Below are 20,679 nucleotides of genomic sequence, written 5' to 3'. Positions count from 1 at the left end.
TGCTCCTCCCCAGGGAGACATCAGTGCCTAACTGAGAAATGCCAAGCAATACCTGCAGGGCATCTGAATACTAATGGACTACTGTGGTTACGTTTTGCTTCTAAATTTCCATAGCTTTGATTTCTAAATCTTGCAGTTAGACTTGGTGAATAGCATTTTCCAAATTGCTGAAATCTTGCAGAAGCCTTTTACTTAGGAAAAAGTAACTTAAAACTTTTGCTCAGATTTTCTTCCTCCTGCACTATGTTTAATAAGAAGCTGAGTGACTGAAAAAAATACGCGTATTGGCTCAAACTGTGATGAAAGAGGTTAATTCCTCCCTAATGGCATTTGCCACCCATCCAAGTTCTGCAACTGAAAACCACACAGTTATCCACATGGGCCTTTTGGCTCTGTGGGTGCTAGAAAAGGGAGCATGAGGAACAGTGCAGTATCTGCAGGTAAGCCCCGTCCTACCAGGTCTGCTTCAGAATTTGCCCTTCTGACTAGTTACAACTTGCATGTAGCAACAGGCGGTTGTTTGAAAGAGTTACAGCAACACCCTTTTACCTGAGGAGCCCGGTTATGAAAATGAGAGGTGCGACTGAAGTCCCTCTGCAGATGGTCCAGCTTCTCTGTGTAGCCCTGCAAGTGGTTCAGGGTTTCTTTGGCTAACCAGAAACAGCTCTTCCGACTAGCGATCCCCACCTGGATTTCTACTCTTACCTTCATCCAATACATAGTGGGAATAAATTGGGGAGCAGTAGCACTTTAAACCTCACTGACTGTGTCTGTCTTGCTTAGGACTTTGCCAGCTGCAGAAAGCTGATTTTCTAGCCCTAATCTGCTTGTGCAGCTCTACATGGAGACTCTGATGGTGGAAAATTTCCTGTGCCCAAAGTGTAACATTTACTGTATTATACATAAAAACAACAACAAAACCCTAGTTATCATAACATACTATAGGGAAAATAGTAGCAGAAAGCTAGTTTCCTTTAAGAAAACAAAGACTGTTGATGTTACACTATGTTTTGGTTATTTTATTTAGCATAAATACAAATATGTAAATATTTATGTTCTCTTTTGCTATTTAGAGAATTGGAGTTCAGCTCACATGTTGCTTCCTTAAAATATCTTTGAGTGCGTGGGCTGCAAACACAGCTAGATATGTGTAGAGAGACTCTAGCGCATGCTCTTTCGCAGTGGTGCTACACAGTCGCTGTGTTTTCCTGCATTTTCAGTTTAACTCCCATCTTTTCTGCAGGCAACAACCCTATCATTTCTCCTTAACCAAAATGCCAGTGTATTTGGAAGTTAGCCAGCATCCTCRGGTTTACTATAGCTAGTCACAGCATGATCATGCAAGTATAGTAACTTTATTTCATAGTCAAATGTCTGTAGTCCTGTGCATCAGATTGCACTGAATTTTGATTATTGGGTGTTAACACTTTAATGGAAGTAATATGGCCCTTATTAACTTGTGTCATTTTTCCACATATAGCCAAGGCTGTGTTAACTGACTTTGGAAGTTGTTTCTGAATGAGACTGTTTTATTTAAAGTTTATGGCCCAATTCTCTTCCTGTGTATTCTTAACTTAAAAATTAAATTTAAAAAGTGATACTGCATTTCAAATCTCATTAGTATTCACGGATACAATGAAACTATAACAATGAAAATAGTAAATTCTAATGGAATCAAACAATCCTTTGCTAAGAATGTAGTCTGTACAACTCTCCAGAAATAATATTCCAAGGACCTTTGAACAATTGTTCACTCTCATTTCAGTTGTTTTAACAGTTAAAGTTTATAACGATACATTTCAAAGTTAGCTCTATTATTGTTATGAGAACTATGACATAGCCGAAATATTTAAGGCAAACCCTGCTGCACAATGAGAGCACAGACTTGTACATAGAACAGTATTTATGGGAGAAGATTGCCCTTTTCTTCTAATGGTTAAAAACCTGTCAGAAATCATATCCTGTTAGACAACCAGCAAAGTAATTTACCGATTATTCATATTTTTGCTAAAAAGTTTCCTTAAAATCCACAACTCTTTAAAATGTTGAAATGTTGCATGCTTTAAAAAAGATTGCTTGGATCATTAATACAAAGAAAAAGTTTTCTGTGCAAACCAGTACTGAATTGGCTTTGAAGGCTAAATAAACTTCAGTCTTAGGGGTTTCAAATCCTGCCCAGTGTATAGTTTGATGAAGAAAAGTAAGTACTGAATACACTGTTACACGTTTTGTTAATCAAGGACCTTCTTAAGATTTAAATTCAGTGACAGGAATCCCTACTCCACTGAACCCAGGGATTTCATTGCGCTCCACTGGGGAGCTGCACATTCCATAATTCAGCAGGAGAAGACCAGGGACAGAAAGGTTAAGCCTGGTATGCTCTAGTGAACATTGGAAGTTGGCAGCAGAGCCAGGAATAGACTCTAGCTCTGGCTGTTCCCTGCAGATTTACCCAGGAGACCACCCCTCTTTTGCTTGGCTGAAAATCTTTGGGGCTGTTCTCAGCCTTAGCGAGTCCAGCTTTCTAAAAATCTTTTTCCTCCTGCAATGTACAACACTTTATCCACAACCAGAACTCCACTTTACACATTTGTTTGCCTTAGAATGTTTTTCATGAATGCCCTTATTGTGAATGGTCCAGCCTATGAACTACTCAACATCTCAAGCTAGGCTTTCATTAACTGCTCTGTATCCTGTCACCAACACTTACGTATTGCTTCTTCCCTAGACTGGGTATTTCCCCAAACCCTCAAGAAACTTTCAGTATGGTCACAGGAACACTATTGTCTCAAACATACATTTTAACTGGTATCTGCCGTTTCCCCTGTCTGCCAATACAGTGCAGCTTGCATAGATTTAACCACGAATCTCATCAAAGAAAGCTTCACATGCTTTGTTGAAGTAGCTTTGTAGTTCATGCATTGAAATGTTCATTCAGATCAAAACTGCAATTATCAGACAGGCTGTTACAATGAATTCATAGCATTTCTGGCTTCTAAAGTATCTTATTTACTTTAATAGCATTTAGGACAGTGTATTTGCTTCAAAGAAAGGCTTAAGATAGCCCGTGTAGACTTACTTCATCATCAGATTGTACTTTCTCAGACGTATTTATTGCTGAAGGTTCTCGGGAAGAATTAACTCAAGACAACAGCCTCGCTGTTGGCCCTTTTGTTCTAGGATGTTGCATTGGTCTGTGAACTTTAGCAAGTGCCAGTGCGACATGAACTGTTACATTTACCTTAAACACAGGTATTCCAATTCTTCTTGTCAGTGGCCTCTTGAAGGTCCTATGCTAACATAAAACTTGTAAGTTGTTATAAATCTTTTTCGGGTGTTTGTAAGATAGAAATTCATTTCTCATTTTTATCTGTTAAAAATACATATTACTACTTCATCCCTAGTATTAAATATATTTAAAGAGCTGTTAGTATTTTTTCTTAGAAGAAGAAAACCTGTAGTGTTGTAAACTGTCTTAGTTATTGTATAGTTGATTTATACAACAGCTTTTAAAGTGATCTGCAGTATTAACTATTAACTATTGCCATATGTATTTTGGTTACAGAATGGAGATGGCACCATCGACTTCAGAGAGTATGTGATTGGTTTGTCTATTCTTTGTAACCCAGCCAACACAGAAGAGACTATTCAGATGGCATTTAAGGTAAGTTCAGTTTAGTATAAAACTACAAACTTGACAAATCAAGACTGACTGTAAATCTGTTAGCTTTCAAATCATAAGTTTATAGCTTCAATCTGTTATGCAAATGTGAGTAATACTCTTAAACCAATTGACATTTAGAGTGTGAAGGGGAGGGGAGAATTAGAGGCATCAGCTTGATAGAAAAGGGTTTCAAAAGCCATGTGAAGGCACTAATGAATATGTAACTTGGCAGGCTAACTCCAAAAATGATTCAGCAGCACATGCAGGTTTTTCCCTGAGGTTTTTTTGTGCTGTGATTCTTCAGTGTGGCAAGCAGACAATAGATGGAGCAATATCCTCTGTGGTTCCAGTGCTCAGCAGAGTCACTCTTGTTAACAGCAAAGAGGGGGGAAAAATCAAGAAGGGCTTTTCAGGACAGGCACATCCAAAATTGGGCTGCACCTAAGATAATCTGTTGGGCTGTCCTAYGGTGTCCTGATGATGCAGGTGGAAAAGAAGCAATGGCACCTTCCAAATCCCAGGTGCGAAGGGGCAGTATGTGACAAGGCATGCCCAGGTTGTGAATCCCTGAGCAGGAAAATGCCCAAATGACTTTTTTTTTTTCTTTAGTGGATCTTTGACACAGATTCAGCTATTTTACCCACTGCTACTTTCTTATGCATTCCTTGAACAGTGTAATAAGATATGGATCATGTTTGTCTTTAACTGGATCCTTTTTAGTACTGATGCTCATTCAGGAAGTACCAGTATTTTTATGTGAATGCATTATATCCACTGCTTTACAGATAAGTGCTACAGCTATTCAGACAAAAGGTGATTTGTATTTTCCCAGGGATGTTTTATCACTGCAGATTCCTAGGAAGAAGCAAGCCTAGCAGCTATCTTTGCTGTTTCACTGTTCTGTTTTCTGGACTATACCCTTCAGTATCTTAACAGTTGCACTGACTGTGAGATGGGTAATTTGTCATAATTCCCAACCCCAGTGGGAAATGACTGGTTCAGCTGGTACAAGCCTATGCTCCTCTGAAATGGAACTAGGGGTTTTCTTCTGCAACTTTGTTTTCTTTGCCACTAAATGTGCTTTCCCTCACAATGGACCCGTTTGCCTGTAGCAAGTACTTAAGGATTTCTGCCATCCATCCCTTGTGTTCCTCAAGGAGGTGACTCACAGCAGTTGCTCACTGTCCCTGTGCTGGGAAGGATGGGGTGATCAGTGTACATCTACTGCCCGCATTCCAGTCACCAAAATTCCTTCTTCATTACAGTAATGCTGTAGTAGGTGATAGATCACATAATAAAAGTTATATATTTTGTGTCAGAGTGCACAATATCATAGCATAAACCATGGCAAGTTTATCAGATGGCACAAGTGCTGTAACGTAGTGAAAATGAAGACTAGAACCTAAGATGTTCCAATAGAGAGAGGCTGAAGTAGACCCTCAGTATAGCTCATGGTGACAATTAACGTAAGCCTGTAGGCTTTATTTTATAGTGAGCTAATGTGATTTTCAAAAGGGTTGCTGCATACTTTTCACAGTACAGAATATCCTGATCCCAATTATATCACATAGATAACTGTTAGACTTCATTCCAGAGAAAATTCATAACATCTTTTACAAAAGAAAGCAGCTGAGATGGCACCAGTCTCTTCAAATCCCAGGTGTTGTTTGCAAATCCCCTCTTGAACAGCAGAAACCTAACGTGGGTGGCCAATTTGCACAGAAGGTTCACAGGCAAGCTGATACCAACATGTTTCTACACATACATCTTTTCCAGCTCTTTGACATGGACGATGATGGCACTATATCAGAAGATGAGTGTGCTTGTATCATTCAGTCAGCTCTAGGGGTGCCTGAGCTTGATGTTTCTAAACTCTTCAAAGAAATAGATGCAGATGAAACTGGGCAGCTCTCCTATGGTAAGTTATATCCCACTATTACCAACAGCACTCTGATAGCCATCTCGACAGTGACAGTTTCCTACYTCTTTTCTGCCTGAAAATGTCCCGTGGTTCTCATACCCTGTGGCTGGGGAAAACCGTTGAAGCGCAGACCTAGATACTTTGTGTGATCTGCCCAAGATGCTTCAGAAGAAAGTAGCTGGAGATGAGCTTCATTAAAAAGCAGGCACTGACATTTTCTTTGATTCTGTTGTTGCATTATAATATCTGTGGTTTTTTATGTTTTTCAGATGAGTTTAAGGACTTTGCGCTCAAGCATCCAGAGTATGCCAAGTTGTTTACCACATACCTAGAGCTACAGAGATACCAGTTACGTATGGCAGAGGAGGGTGACATTCAGTCACCTGAAGCCAAACACACTCCAGTTAGGAAGAGTACAGTCCCAGGCTCAGAAACACCACCAACTGCAAGAAATAAAGTCCATCCTGAAGGCAATGAAGAGGACAACTCTAGTACCTCGGACAAAAAGGATGACTGAGAACAGTCAAATAATTCAGTTCTTGAGTTCTGCAGGAATGTTTTTGCCCAGCTATTCATAAGCACAATTGATATAAAATTGAGGTGAAAGTTACAATTCAAAAAATTGGGGKTTTTTTTGTACTTTCCTATCAGGCTGAAGAGAAATTATTCCTGTATTAATCTAAGGAAAATAACACTGTAACTATTCTATCCCTGATGTCAGCATTGCACAACTGGGAATGTTGCTCATTGTCCTCCAGTTCATGCTTTCAAAAAAGTAACAGCTGTGATAAGAGGGGTGACAGGCTTCAGCACTCAAGTCATGTCTCAGAACAGAAACTGAGGAGTCCCCTTGGGTAAAAACAGGTGAAATTCTTGGTGCTGCTCAATTCCTCTTAAGTCCCTAACATGTCTTAAGGGAAAAAAAATGTCAGCGTGTTTTAATTTGCAAATACTGTGAGCCTTTCTGAAGCTTCAGAGAGACCGAAATGAATTTACAGGAAGCTGAGCATTGAAGCTGGTATTTTCTTTTAGCTGTCCTAAGATTTCCCCTAACTGCTTGTGAACTAAAAAGCCAAGGCTTCTGAACAGGAATGCGGATTCACTGATGTTAACAGAAACGGCTTTAGGCTCAAAGGACAGTTAAATATGGAAATGGCTCTATTTCTACCAACAAAAACTAACTGGAATTCCAATGTAGCTCACAGTTTCTACAGGAAAATGCAGACAATAAGACCCAAGAATTAATGCAGCGTTTCAAAATAAATAGAAGGTTGTTTACAATAATAACTGTTTAGGATCATGTTAGGAGTAACATCACAAACTTCAGCAGATTTTTATTCTAGTAGTTATCAACAGAGGAATGCGACCTTGCTCTGGAAAACTTAAAAGTTATATACGCTGTCAAGCCATAGTTCTGGTAGTTAGTATCTACTCTAAAATGGTCTCCTAGGAACCATATTTGCATTACTGTGCCATTACTCAATGTGTTCTTAGGGTCTGATTCAAAAAAAGCTCATTTCAGTCAATGATTTGAGTGTGTTTTGCCTCAGTCCTCTCTAGTACACTGGATATTGACCTTTACCTTTCCCTGTCCTTCATCTGAATGCACTTTATACAGTATTTTTAAACATTAGGTATTTATGCAAATAACTTCTTAAATAAAGACTTGGGAGGGGTAGGATGACAGGATATTTTCAAATTAAAACCGAGATGAGCAAAGTCTAGAATGTCTGGTACCAGAAAGAACCAATTTTCAGCTGGTTTTCATATGTGACTCTGGCCTTTGAATTACTGCATTGTCTGGTTGCAAGCGCATTGCCATGTTTAATATATCCTGTGTTTATAGTTGTGCCTATCCTGATGTTTCATGTGCTTAAAATAAACATATATTTTTTAAAAACTTACTAGAACAACATAGTCTACTTAGTACAGCGGGAAGGGTACTCTGAGTACGTCAAGGTGCTGGGGAGATTTCCAGGAAATCGCCCTTCTGATGTGTTACCTGGATAAACACAATGCAACGTGGAGTGCGTATTCTTAGTTCTGAGTGTGAACGGTGCTTTTCTCAATGGTAAGGCTAGAGAAGCAGGACAGAGTCGATGCTCTTCCAAAAGTTCAGCACCAAAGAGTTATTTCTGCTGACTACTTCAAGCAAGAGGGAATATGATACAAAGAAGTTTTGCAGATATCTGGAGAGATAATCTCTGTTCTCTGATGGAAAATGAGGTATCATCATTTACAGGCAAAATGAGTGACTCTAACCACAGCTCAGAAGTAACAATCATGGCTTTTTGTAACACGAACATTAGGAGAGGGTTTTCTCTCCCTTTGGAAAAGGAGAAGCCAGGATTACCCTATGTTGGCTATAAGTTAGGTGAAACACATGTTAATTCCTTGKCAAGGACGCTTTTGCCTAGCATGTCCTTGGCAGTAACCTTTTCAAAAAAAGGCTTCTGTTCCAACAAGTTAAAATAAAGATGGATGGGCAAAGATGGCAAAGACAACCATGTCAGGTCTTTAAATGCCAAAGACGCCTCCCCCGCGTTCCTGGTGAATCCAACAGCGTTCAGCCAGTGGAACGCTATGCCGTCTAATAGGATAGCATGTGTAGGGCTAAGGATTTTATAAAAACCTGCAAGTCACACAAGTGGGCAAATACAAGCAATTAAAGCAAGAAAGACTGCATATATAAATCTACATATCTTAATACTATTAAATGAGAAAGGCCACAAATGGGTTTGGTATGTAGCGGTGACTCAACTATGCTCTGAAGAGAAATCAGCTAAACGTTAAGAGACACTAACTCAATATACACACGTCTGCTTGATGTGCGGGAAAGGAATACATTAATTTCTAGGCATCATTGTGCCTCAGGGAGCTTTTAAAAAGAGCAAACTAAAAGCAGTCTGCAATAAACGGGCATTACATTAAGAGGCAGAGCAGGAACTAAACAGGAGGGGAAGGTTAAAATACTAAACAGAAAACAGCTCAGTCGAGCACCGAGGGATGACACCTTCCTGCTCCTCCGAGTATTGCCTCCCTGCCTGGCACTTCCGGAGGCGCAAGTCCCCAAGTCTAAGGCCTGCTTAAGGACAGTTTTGAATCCCCCACATTAGAGCTGGGAACGTACCTTTGGTCCCATGTCATCGTAGGACACACCATTTACGTAATCAGTACTCTGCCCTGCTAAAATATCAATTTGATGATAAATCTTTCTCAGATAGCAAAATAAGACACTGTCACGTGTACAGAAACTCCAGCAGTCTTAAGCGAACAGGGGGACAAGGGTACGCAGACTAGGGCAACAGCCAGTTCACCACAAGAGGAAAGCACAACTAATTCTCGAGGACAGGGGCCGTTGGCTGCTGTTGCGCCTGCTCTCCGATAACTATGATTCTAGTACATACAATCACTACGAATAAATCTCATTTACAGTTTTTAAAAGCTAAGTTCCAGTTTCTGAGGACATGAAAAGTACTGGCTGGTCATCTAGAAAACCGGACCTTCCTTGTCCACCCCGGAACAAGGAAGATGCTAATATTGTAAATCCTGATTAACTTGTTTAAGGAAGGTGAATCAATAGGGTCTCCACTGGCCTAAAACCATTTTTGTACCTCCTTTGGTGCATCAGTGGCACAGCCTAAATAAATGCAGAACTAGAGATAATGCACCCAGGCTTCACTTAAGACCAAACTGCTTTAAGATCTGCACTTTCATGGTCAACCGCAATACAACTGCATTCCCGGACTGCCAGAGGTCCAGGTCCTGACCCATCACTGTCCGACAGGAGAACTATAAGGGGCAGTACCACTTTGATGGAAAGCATCCAATACCGGATCTCCCATCTTCACAGCCAGCAGCTGTGCAGCATCAGTCAGAGGTACCAAGCCCAGCAGCGGCTGCTGCTTCCCAGCTTTTGTAGTCGTCTGCATCCGAACAAGCAAAGTGCCAAATGCTTCTATTCTCACAACGTTCCTGTGAGTGTTACCTCCTCTTCCTCATCAGCTTGTTCCAGAGCTTGCGAAAAACACAGTTCAGTGATTCCCAAGTGGTCTGCGAGGGGTATTTTGTGAGTGGCTGTGCGCTCTGCCTGTTCAACCGCTCTCAAGAAGGCGGCAGGACTGAGCCCTGGCAGCAGGGAGAAAGGGCACGCTGGGCGCTGCCCGCCCGGCTGGCCTGGGCCAGGCTGGCCAAGGGCAGGCCAGCCAGATCCGTCCTCCGCCTAGCAATTCTCACCCCAAACAAAGCGCTGCCTGGGTATCCAAAGTCTGAGAAACATTTGTCTAGATCTTTTTTCTCTGGTGGTCAGCACGAGAGGGCCCTACTCCAGGGGAACTGCTCGGGCGCGAGGCCAACACGCTGTTCCCGTGGCCGAGCAGGCTGCGGTGCTGCCTGCACAGGGCTCACTGGCTACCTGAGGTGCGCGGAGGTGGGAAAACGGCCCGCGCCTTAGAAACTACGGGTGAAAACATCAGTGCACGCGCAAACACAGCCACCCGCCTTTTCGGACAGTCTGCCGTCAAYGTTCAGCCACAGCCTTCGACAAGCACAGCAGCCTGAGGTGTCATAATGAGAATTACATACCGAATGCCACAGGACAACTTTGAAAAACAGTTTTTAAGCAAGGCGTGGGAGGTTTGCAGTTACACTCTTTCTGACGTGCTAGGAAGGCTGAACCACGCTGACAACGGTGTTCGGCTCATATTTTTCCTATTGTTTTTGCATCCTTTACAAGAGCCTACCTCTCGCTCTACTTCCTCTCTCCAGCTCTCCCCCCAAAAAGCAACCACCACCATCAAAAGCTTTCTCCCCAATATGAATAAAGTTAAGAAACTGTAAGATTAAAAACATAAATATTTAATTGGGTGGAATCTGGAGGCACTTATGCAGCATTCAGGTAACCATTTTCACTGACCTGCAGTGAGATCAAACTCGTCAGAGGTTGTATGGGATTTTAATAACATTTTATTAATTAATTTTAAATCTTTACTCAATGAAATAACATTTATTAGACTGACTAGCAGTAGGGAGACGTTTGTCAGTAGTGCTTAAGTTGGCAGACTCTCTGTTACTATACATAGCCAGAGAGGCAGAAAGTAAACATCTTATAGGATTAGCAGCTATGTTCATAGCTGAGATGAAATTTGGACATTTCATTAGTATAAGATTGATTCTGACATTTCATAAAGCCAAAATGCAAACAAAAAAATGTGTCTGATATAAATACAGTATGCAGCACTTATTCAGATAAAGTTCAAGAAGCGCAGTAGGTTTAGTGCCATGACAAAGGAAATACAGAAGGGTCATTTAAGGACCCAACTTCAGCTAAGCACCTGGGTGTATGCTTAATCCTGTGAGCTGCAATCAGATACTTTGTGCTCATTAAAAGCACCTAATAATATCAATAATTAGAAAACATGAAAAATTTCCAAGGCAATTTATTATTAATGGTGGTAAGAATCACACCACCACCAAGAAAAACAATATCACAGTTTTTTAAATTATATAAAAGTTTTCATTTATTATGCCATCCTCTTAGTTTCAGATACTCTGTAACAACGACAGCCTAACTGGTGACTTCTGAGACACATGAAAATGTTATAAGAGGAAGTATTTCATTACCTTAGCCAGACCCTAAGCATTGCTTCTTTAACCTCCCGGACCCCCCCCCCAAACAGGTTTAAGGATGATAAATGCTTGTTCTCTTTTCTCTCAATCCTATTATTCTGTTATTTTCATGCTATTATATGCTTCAATGTGCTGCAAGTAAATCAGTTACGTTAACTTTTGTTCATTGGACTTAAATTAGATTATCTAGAAAATATTCTATTGAAAATATGCTTTCGCATGTTAAAACCAGGTTTAAATAAGGCTTATCTTTAAAGCTATACCTGCATGTGTGTTGCTTTGTTCTAAATTGGGCATAGGTAAGAGCATGCTTCCCAAATCTCTAAAAGTCCCCACGAGCATGGCGCTCTCTCGAGGTTACACAGCRGCTGCATGAGATGGTTGCATGAGGCTCCCTTGCAGTAGTGCATCACRTACTACAACGACAACAGGAATCATTCAAATCATTCTGACAGTCATTAATTTTATACAGGAGTTTGAGGAGTTTGTATTTGTATTTTCTAGGGATTGTTTGCAAAATTGAGACATTTTGAGAATGTTGCTTAGTTTATTTCTCATTGTGAATGTGCTAGTAGCAGGAATACCCAATAAACACATATAAAAACCGTTCCCTTCCCAAAAAGCCAGCAAATAGAAATTGTCTGCAAAAGTGAGCATTCATTAGATCAAACCTGTCATTAAAGGCCTCCAAAGAGGAAGACTGCACAGTCTTGCCAAACAGCCTATTCCAGCGCTTAACAATTTTCACCACTGGAAAAGTTTTTCTCAAGGTCTAACCTGAATCTTTACTACTGCAACTAAAGTCCCTAGGTGCTGGTTTCACCATGCTCAAGGAGAACTGATTATCTCCACTTCTCTGCAGAGTATATCTGTATACACACATATTAAGAGCTTATCGTCATGCCGTTTCCCTCTTGCTTCTCCCAGCCTTCCTTTCTTAGGCCAAATAGCAAAACCTCTTTCACTCTTTCCTCTCAAATTGCACTTCTCATTATTCTCACGCAGGTTCTCCAGCCCACATCTCTCCTGAACTGTGTGCCCCCAAGCTTGGGGCAGCCCTTCAGCTCAGGCCCTACCATTCCTGGGTAGACCAGAAGGCTGTCATTGACTGCAGCTTGCAGTTAATACCCCTGCTTACCCGTCCCCAGCGTAAGGTTTGACTTTCTGCAACAACATGACGTTGTGCCCTCATATGCAGCCATCACCTTCAGCAAGCCCTAGATCCTTTCCTGAAGGACTGCAACCTAACCAGTTTCCCCTTTCTCTACTTCTACAACTGCTCATTCCTGCCTCACTGCAATATCTTAGATTTTTCCTTAGTGAATTTAAAAGATTAGTCTATCAAGAACATTTTGATCAACTCAGGTTATTGTTAAAAAGAGCTTTCTTCTTCCAAAAAAAAAAAAATAATTACTTTCCTTTTGTTAAGGACATTATCTTCCTAAATCTTTACTAAGCATCTAACAGTGAACCAGAAGCAAAGCACTACAAATTAGAAAGACATGATGAAAGCTTAGAGGCTATAATTGTTCAAAAGGAATAATTTCCTTTTCAAAGGTAAACATCAGCCTTGCAGACAAAGATAAGGCCAAGTGCACAATTAGATACGTAAGTCTGGGCTTCTGCTCCTATCTCCCGATATCAAAGATTGCAGGAAAATTCAAAATGTTTTCTTAAAACGTAAAAAAAGAAATGAACAGGAAAAAGTGTAGGAGACTAGAAGGAGTCACACCAGAACTGCCAAAAGCTTCTGGGAAAACTGTTTTCCCCAGGGCCGGAAGTCTTTTTGAAACTGGAGATAACCAGCCACGAACTACAGCAGCTATTCAAAGCAGAAATAACTTAAATATCTAGAGTTTGTACATTGAGCTTTTGAATGAAAACATGTCAACCTCCATAATGTTACTTAATTACATTTCTTTGACAACCTGTCTCTTACAAGCGGAGAAGTATTTTGTCAATATACAGGGAGGAGAGAGAAATAGTAGCACGTTCACCCATGCAGTTTGACCACAGGTTTGGACTACTATTAACTCAAATCTAAAGTCATCGTAAAACAGACTATGAAGTAAATACAAACATGAGTCTTCACTCCTACCTATGCTATTGCCAATTCTAATGGCAAAAGTCTATGCTTTATACAGCGGAGACTTCTTTTTTAGTAGAAAMATTACCGTTTGGACCGAAGAGAACCACCCCTTCAGACAGTGACTAGGAATGGGAAGACAAGGAGATAGATTTTAACTGAAAATGAACTAAGCATTTGATAAAACTCTCTATTATTTGTTTTATTGCAATGGGATTTAGCAGCTCTAACAGATGAAACAGCCATTGAACAAAGTACTGTATAAAACACACAATGAGAGTTTCTACCTTTCCTGAACATTTCACAGTCTATAAATAGACAGGCCAAAAGCAAAGAGGCAGGGCAGTTCAATACCTTGCCTAACCTGACACGAGGCAGTACTGGCAGCGCCGAGATAAAAATCCAAGTGTTCTGACTCCTGTGTCAGTGAACTGCCCATGAGTGCTCGTGGGCTCCCAAACCTGCTAATCAAATTTGATATTCTTTGCTTTAACACTCCCACTGYTCTTTTCAAATGTGAGGAGGCAAACTCAGCGTCAGATCATGACAAGAACAGATTAAACAGATTTGATCATTTATGGCAAGACAGTGCATTTACAACTCCTTTAGCATTTGTTTCCATATTGAAATACTTGCACTTCTTCCCTGCAACTATCTCTGACTCGCTTGTTGTCACTAGGCATTTTCAGTGATATCAGACCTGATTCTTTCCACTATGACAGTATTATTTTAGTGATACCATCAACTGCTCAGGTGTGTAAGAAAGAGATCTCAGCCTCCATACAGCTACACAGTGGTTTGCAGGCTGGGTGTGCTCTAGCAGACACCAGTCTGCCAGCACCAGGCAATGGCTGACCTTCTGGTGGAGTCAGTCAGTCTCAATTTACTCTTCTTCCAGCCTAATGTGAATAATTTCACAGAAGACAAAAAGCCCTCCTCTCCACCCAATCTCTTACTATTTTCCCAAGTGGAGTCAATCTAGCTTAACATCAAAGCATTGGTCTCTTTAAGCCATTGTTTTATGGGTCTGCTAATATTTTTCCTGTCCCTAATACACAAGACACTGCTGACAGAAATATGTCAACAGGAAAACAAACAGGCAGCATTTGACATGCATTAGTCCAAGTCTGGGTGGATAAATAAATCATAGATCAAATATTCATGAGGGGGGAAAACAGTGTTTATTTCCAGTGGGTTCATTACGCACACATCTCCCATACAGCATGGTGACAAGCACATCCTGCAAAAAGGCTGTCACAATGTACCCAAAAAGGACTGTTGATGCAAAGAGGACAATGTATTCTCTCCTTAGAAAGTACTTCAGCCTCTTGGGAAAACACCATACTGGGTTTTTTTTGGTTCGCACAAAATAAAATGAAGCCAGCTAAAAGTGTCCATTGAAAAGCACCCGCTGCTCTAATCCCCATCCCAGGCCAGGCCAGGCCAGGTCAATCCACACGTGGACCTTCTCCGGGATTCTTTCCTCCTCCTTTGCCAGTCAGTACATGACCAGGGTCCTGGGCCTGCTTTATTTTAATTACTAGTTGTACTGCACCAAGGAGACCAACTCAAAGATGAAGACCTGGCTGTGCCAGCAGTGCACAAATCAAAACAAAAGTACAACCTGGTCTAATTCAAGCAAATAAAGAGCACAAACCAAGTATATTGAGACAGTCAAGGAGTTCAAAGAAATAGCAAAAGGTGTATGTAAACATTGCCAGAGATGCATTTATTATGTTGCACATCATGACATGCTGCGTTGTCTAAAGTAACACACAGGCACAGAGGAGAAAAGGATGGAGCTAGTGGACTGACGAGGATGTGGATGAGGGCTGAGGACCTGGGAGGCTGAGACCACCACCTCGTTGCTGAGAGAATCCCCATGCATCTGTTGCCAGAGCTCCCTATCTGGTTTCTTACTTGTTGAACTGACTGATCCGCTGCAAACAGTGTCTTTTACCACAGCCTTTTTCCATCGAACCAGGAGAACAGTGCCATCTCCTTCAGAGGCAGACTTTGCAGTTATAATCTTTGAACCTCACCACCTCCAAACCAGACCACACAGAGCACTTTTAAATTATCATCTGAATAGCATCAGAAGAAGGAAGCCTGCCAGAGAGTCTGAAGGACATAGAATTGATCAAGGTCTAGAGGAGATAAGAATATAGAAGCAAAATTAAGTGAGTTTTCTGCATCTCTGTTTTCTGAGGAGTGGTCTGGTAAGGAATCCTTCTTTTTCAGGCTGTGAATGAGAAGATCTGTCTCAAATCAGAGTTGGCAGAACAGGGCAAACAGTGGCTACTGACCACTGAGTTAGTCAGAATTGGTACAGACATTCTAATGTTCTCGTGTTCCCATGTAACCTATCCAGAAACTAGTATAACATCTGGCAGACCAAGACAGAGAAGAGATTCTCTGAAAGGTCCTATGGGGTGGTATTTCACATAGATCCATGGAAAGTCTCATATCAGCATACATTTAAAAGGTCCCCAAACATAACTTTGACAAAAGTCTAAAGCTATATTAATCTTATGTCATCTCAGATATACCAAAGGGGTTCTCTTGGCCCAAATTAAGGTTTAGTTGAAGTATTTAAACAAAATTGCAAGCTATTCTACAGAACTCAAAAAATCACCCCCCATGTACCACTTCTACAAGCCATGAAGGTCTGAGATTCACCCCTCATTCCAGAATTAACTCTGGTTTTGCACCAGCTAGTGTTCTCCACCATGCATCTCAAAACTCTCTCCTTAGACAGCTCCTCCACAACTATCTTGTTTCCTTTTCATTTATGATCTGTATAATAGAGACTATTGCTTAGTGTAAACGGCAATTCCCATACTTCAGCTTTTAGAATTCATGACAATTATAAACATAACCCTGAAGATGACTTAAAATGAAATGGAAAGATCTGAACTTGATATATTTCATTTAAATCTTAAAGCCTACTGAATGACCACTTAGCAAGGACAAGTAACATCTACAAAGCTACATATGAAGTGGAAACTACTGACAAATGTAAGATCAAAACAACAAGTCAAATTTAATGGGTATTAGCAGCTCAAACTGAGTAAGCCCCATCCACTTAAGGATACACGTCATTGCAGATACACATATAGGCAGATCTATGCACATCCTTAAACACAAACACATGTTCACTGGACTGGGGCAAAGCATTTGATGTCTTCCCAGACTGCATTTCAAGCCCTGTGTTTTTTGGACCCCAGACACCATACTGGAAAAGCAGTTTAGAAACAATATATTACTTAAGCCATATAGAGAGCAAATCAGTGGTCAGACAAGGGAATTAGCAATTCAATTACTCTGAAGTTATTAAAGTGACCAGATCCACACAGTGCAGAGAAACTGAAGCAGCGACATGCCTCTAACTGCATTACCTCATATTAGAAAAAGTTCCCACTTCATCAGCATTAGAAGAGCTCTGAACAGTTCAGAAAAAAAAAAAACCTCTTTTTCAAACAACATCTCTTATGTAACTAGTCAAAAATTGCAAAAGTGGTCATCCTTTTACAAAGAGATTACTGAGGCAATAATGGATGGATTGCGGGTCTCAGAAACACCTGCCGATTATTATTTACATATCATTTTCCTAGAAATGTTTAATTTTGCAATGCACGAGGGAAAATGGCTCTAATTATTTAATAATGCTACTATGACTTTTTATGGTGTTCCTTAGAAGCCTTGTGAAGGGCATCTCAAGCAGAGCAAACTCTTTTTTCCCCCCTCCAAGTCTCAAGGAGTTTACAGAGGCAAAAGCTGGAACATATGGTCATACATGCAATTCATCAAGACTGATTCATTCTTAATCATTTTGTTGTTACTCTCGATGTCACTCTTGCTATAAGTGCAATAGGTATTGTGATAAGTATTTCACCTCATTTCTTTAAAAAATTGAAACTCCCGTGCTATTCTTAGATGAAAAATGCTATTTTATTCCTATTCAGATCAGACCTATCAACAGGTCTAATGCCATTCCCAAATGGCATCCTACCATCTTCCAAACTGAGAAAATATAAAATAAAACAAGTTAGTGACATTCAGTTGTAAACCATCTGCATATTTTTCAGCTCACTACGCTCTCCATGATATACAATACTGATGTAGCAAAACTGAACCTGTTTTAATCTGGTGATGCTTTCTAATTAAAAAGATCAGTAAAGAAACCATCATGGCAATTTTATTTCAGATGCAACCTTTGCTATAATAAAGACAGGACGGCAAGATTAGCAGCTCTTCTCTCCCAACGTTACTGTACTAATGCAATCAGGTCACCCAAAAAACTTCTGAGGAATAAAACACATATAGACATGGAGTCTTCGCTTACTGGAACTCTTTATAGCTCATGTCCTTAGTTGTGAGGTGAAGCATCAAATGAGAATACTCATTAGGGTTAGAGGTTTATTGCTTGACAGGTATCTGTCACACATTGGTAGTACCCACCTTCTGATGGTGGGGAACAATTAGAAAAACAATTAGAAAAAGCAGTTAGAAGTAGCATCTCAGACAGGTAAAAATTTACCTAGATCTCCAGGTAAATGATGTATGTCAACACCCAGAGACAGAAGGTCATATTGTTTAGAGCTCCAAGGTGCCTAAAGTACCATTTTCCAAAAGCTATCTGTGATTTAGAAGACCAAGTACCATTAAAATATATTTTCACTTTGTTTTTTTCAGAAAATGCACCCCAATAAAGTGCAGGGAGTGGTGTAAGAGAAAAAGAAAATCCCTATTAACTCAATTTTGGTTGCAAAAATAAGTTCTCTGGAGGACCTAAGCACAGTAGAAAAGCACAAACCACTCTTYCCCCTCTCCTTTTTATAGCCAACACAGACCAAAGAGAAGCCAGGCAGCGTTCCCATCCCTGGTGGAGGAACAAAACACTTGTCCTGGTAATCAGGCAGTGGAGACCACTGGCACTTCCGCAGCATGACACAGGCTTCTCTGCTGTACAGTCACCAACTCTTGCCGAATGCCAACTCATTTCCCATCAGCATCGCTATAGGGATAATGGAGGGTGTTTGCCACTCGGTGCAACAAACCATGCGTATTTTCCACGCTGAAAGCCTCATTTAGGCATAAGGAAGCTCATTGCATTTATGTAACACAGTAACGTGTTGACTTAGTCATTGCTACTGAAACATGGTGCTTGCTAGGCATGTATATGTATATATGTAGGCACGCATACGCATATATGCAGGCATTTTTCTCTGTGTCATTTCACCTTCTGAGGTTTATTTTGGAACGGAACAGTTTAAGAAGCTCTTCATCAACTAACAATACATGTGAATTCAGAGATGCAACTGCCCTGAAAGACTGAACCCACCCGCCTGCAGTTTTAGAGAACGGAAGTCTTTGCCCCAGACCATTCTGCAGAGGGAAAACCTTCTCAGCCTCACCATGGTTGTCGTCTTCAGCTGCTTCTTACAAAACAAATCATGTATTATTAAAACAAAAACAAACACTTTGCCAAAGATTAATCACTTGATTGTGGTTGATTTCTGTAAGAGTAAGAAAAACAAAAGACATCTTTCTGCCCAATTTTATAATGCAAGAACATATGCTTGTACCTATGTAGCAAACAAGGGATTTCTTCTGCTTCTGACTGTCAAGATAGTCTCAGAGACAGATACAAGCGTATTACTTCTTGGCACAGCACGGCTTAGAAGCAAGAAAAAAGGAAAGTCGTATCTGAGCTTTTGGGACAAAGTCCACAGTTATCAGAAACCTCCTCTCTCTTTGACTTAAAGTCAATTCACCCTCTTCAGTAACAGTGTGCACATTCAAAACAAACAAAAAGCCCCACCAAACCAAAGCTGTCCTGCACACCTCTCTCTCTCCTTAGAAGGAAGGAATCACAGGCGGCCCAGGCACCACACTGCACGGTGTTAGAAAGATCTTTGATGTGACAGAATGGGGATGGTCTAAAGGCATATGCTGAAATAAACACACCGTCGAATGCGGTGAATATACTCATTGTTTACTGATGCCTTCAGATATAAGTAGCAACATGCCTTTCTTCTGATCTATAAATGAAACCTGTACTATCATCATGCACAGTCTTTAGGAAAAACAAGACTTCAGCAATAATGGGAAGAGATTACTAATCACTCCCTCCTTGAAAATTAAGCATCTGCCACTAAACATCAGTACTTTGGTTAATAAAGTGCTGAATCACTGGCAAAGAGTTAAGGGTGATTTTTTACATTACAGGCAAATGCTCCCCATTAAAAACAAATGTGTGGGTTTTTTCCTAAGAAACTCCAAATAAACCCATACACCAAATGTGCTATCAAGTTCATTCCCTTGCTGCAATTCAGTAAAGGCTGTATTCCCCACAAGGAACTAACACAGCAGTTTTAACAAATTCAGCAAATTTGGGGGGAGATGCAAAGAATTCCTGCAAATGGAACCGCTTAAAGATCCAGTGCAGAAAGGAGTTCTGAACGTCTTGCTGTTGAATGAAACAATGTTTGAAGAAGGAAGTGAATTTGTTTATGAGATACATTGTTGGCTTTGCAGAGTTTTACCACCACAGCTTTCCTCCAACAGGAAATACAATATTAAACAAGGAGGAAAAAAGCCTCTATCAATCCCAGAAAGGCACCTTAAAGTTAATATCAGCAATGACATTTGAAGGCTCTTCTATCAGAGGTTTATTTGGTATTTTTAATTATGAACTCTCCAGAGCTGCCAATTTCTGATTTAGAACTGAATTCCTTCAAAAAGGTTGGGATTTTGGCTTGAGCCTGTTATATATTCTTATCCGTTATATTTAAACTTGGGTTCTTCACGGCTTGGACTGGCCTTTTGTTATACGATTTACAGAGCCTATCACAATACAGCCCCAGTTCCCACTGAAGTACAAATAATAATTTATTCAGCACAAAGATTTGACCCTTTAATGTACAGTTTTGGAAATTATGCTATCAGGTGTATCTGTCAAGAAACAGGCCCCAGAAAACAGGTCAAAGACTACCAGAATCAGATAATTACATTGTATGATAATGAACTAGCACAGTTAAGGAAGCATCAAACCTGCCTTAGTGGTTCCTAACAGTAAAAAAACTGAATTAGTGTGACCTCAGAAGTGTGTTATTCTGCCACAGAAACACAGCACTAGGCTTCCAGCGCTTCTCTGTTCCTGTCCTCCTACTCCTTCCAGTAAGGAGACGGCGCCGCGCTGCTGCCTCTGTAGATCAGGCCTGTTTTCTGCTTCTCCCCCGTGGGGCTGCGGGGAATTACCCAACAGGGGGAACCGGAACACGGGCTTGCCGAGAYCAGCTCAGAAGAGAGAAAAAAGAATGAGGATAAGAAAAAATAGGGAAAAGTATGGGAGAAATAATACGGGAGCGGGTGGTC

General features: G+C 40.6%; 1 protein-coding gene across 1 annotated transcript in view; it reads left to right on the top strand.

Annotated features, from left to right (window-relative positions):
- LPCAT2 (lysophosphatidylcholine acyltransferase 2) overlaps positions 1–7,489 on the top strand; it is a 35,723-nt gene extending 28,234 nt beyond the window's left edge. Inside the window, exons 12-14 of the mRNA XM_026068853.1 lie at positions 3,566–3,664; positions 5,441–5,582; positions 5,855–7,489. Coding sequence (XP_025924638.1) covers positions 3,566–3,664; positions 5,441–5,582; positions 5,855–6,102 — 489 coding nt within the window. The 3' untranslated portion in view covers positions 6,103–7,489. The remainder of the gene's footprint in view (positions 1–3,565; positions 3,665–5,440; positions 5,583–5,854) is intronic.
- The last annotated feature ends 13,190 nt before the right edge of the window (positions 7,490–20,679 follow it).

This window comes from Apteryx rowi, unplaced genomic scaffold (genome assembly GCF_003343035.1).
Source record: "Apteryx rowi isolate R43461 unplaced genomic scaffold, aptRow1 scaffold_28, whole genome shotgun sequence".
In the NCBI taxonomy this organism is placed as follows: domain Eukaryota; kingdom Metazoa; phylum Chordata; class Aves; order Apterygiformes; family Apterygidae; genus Apteryx; species Apteryx rowi.
Note: the sequence above shows the minus strand (reverse complement) of the source record. Positions and strands in the feature narration are given on the sequence as shown.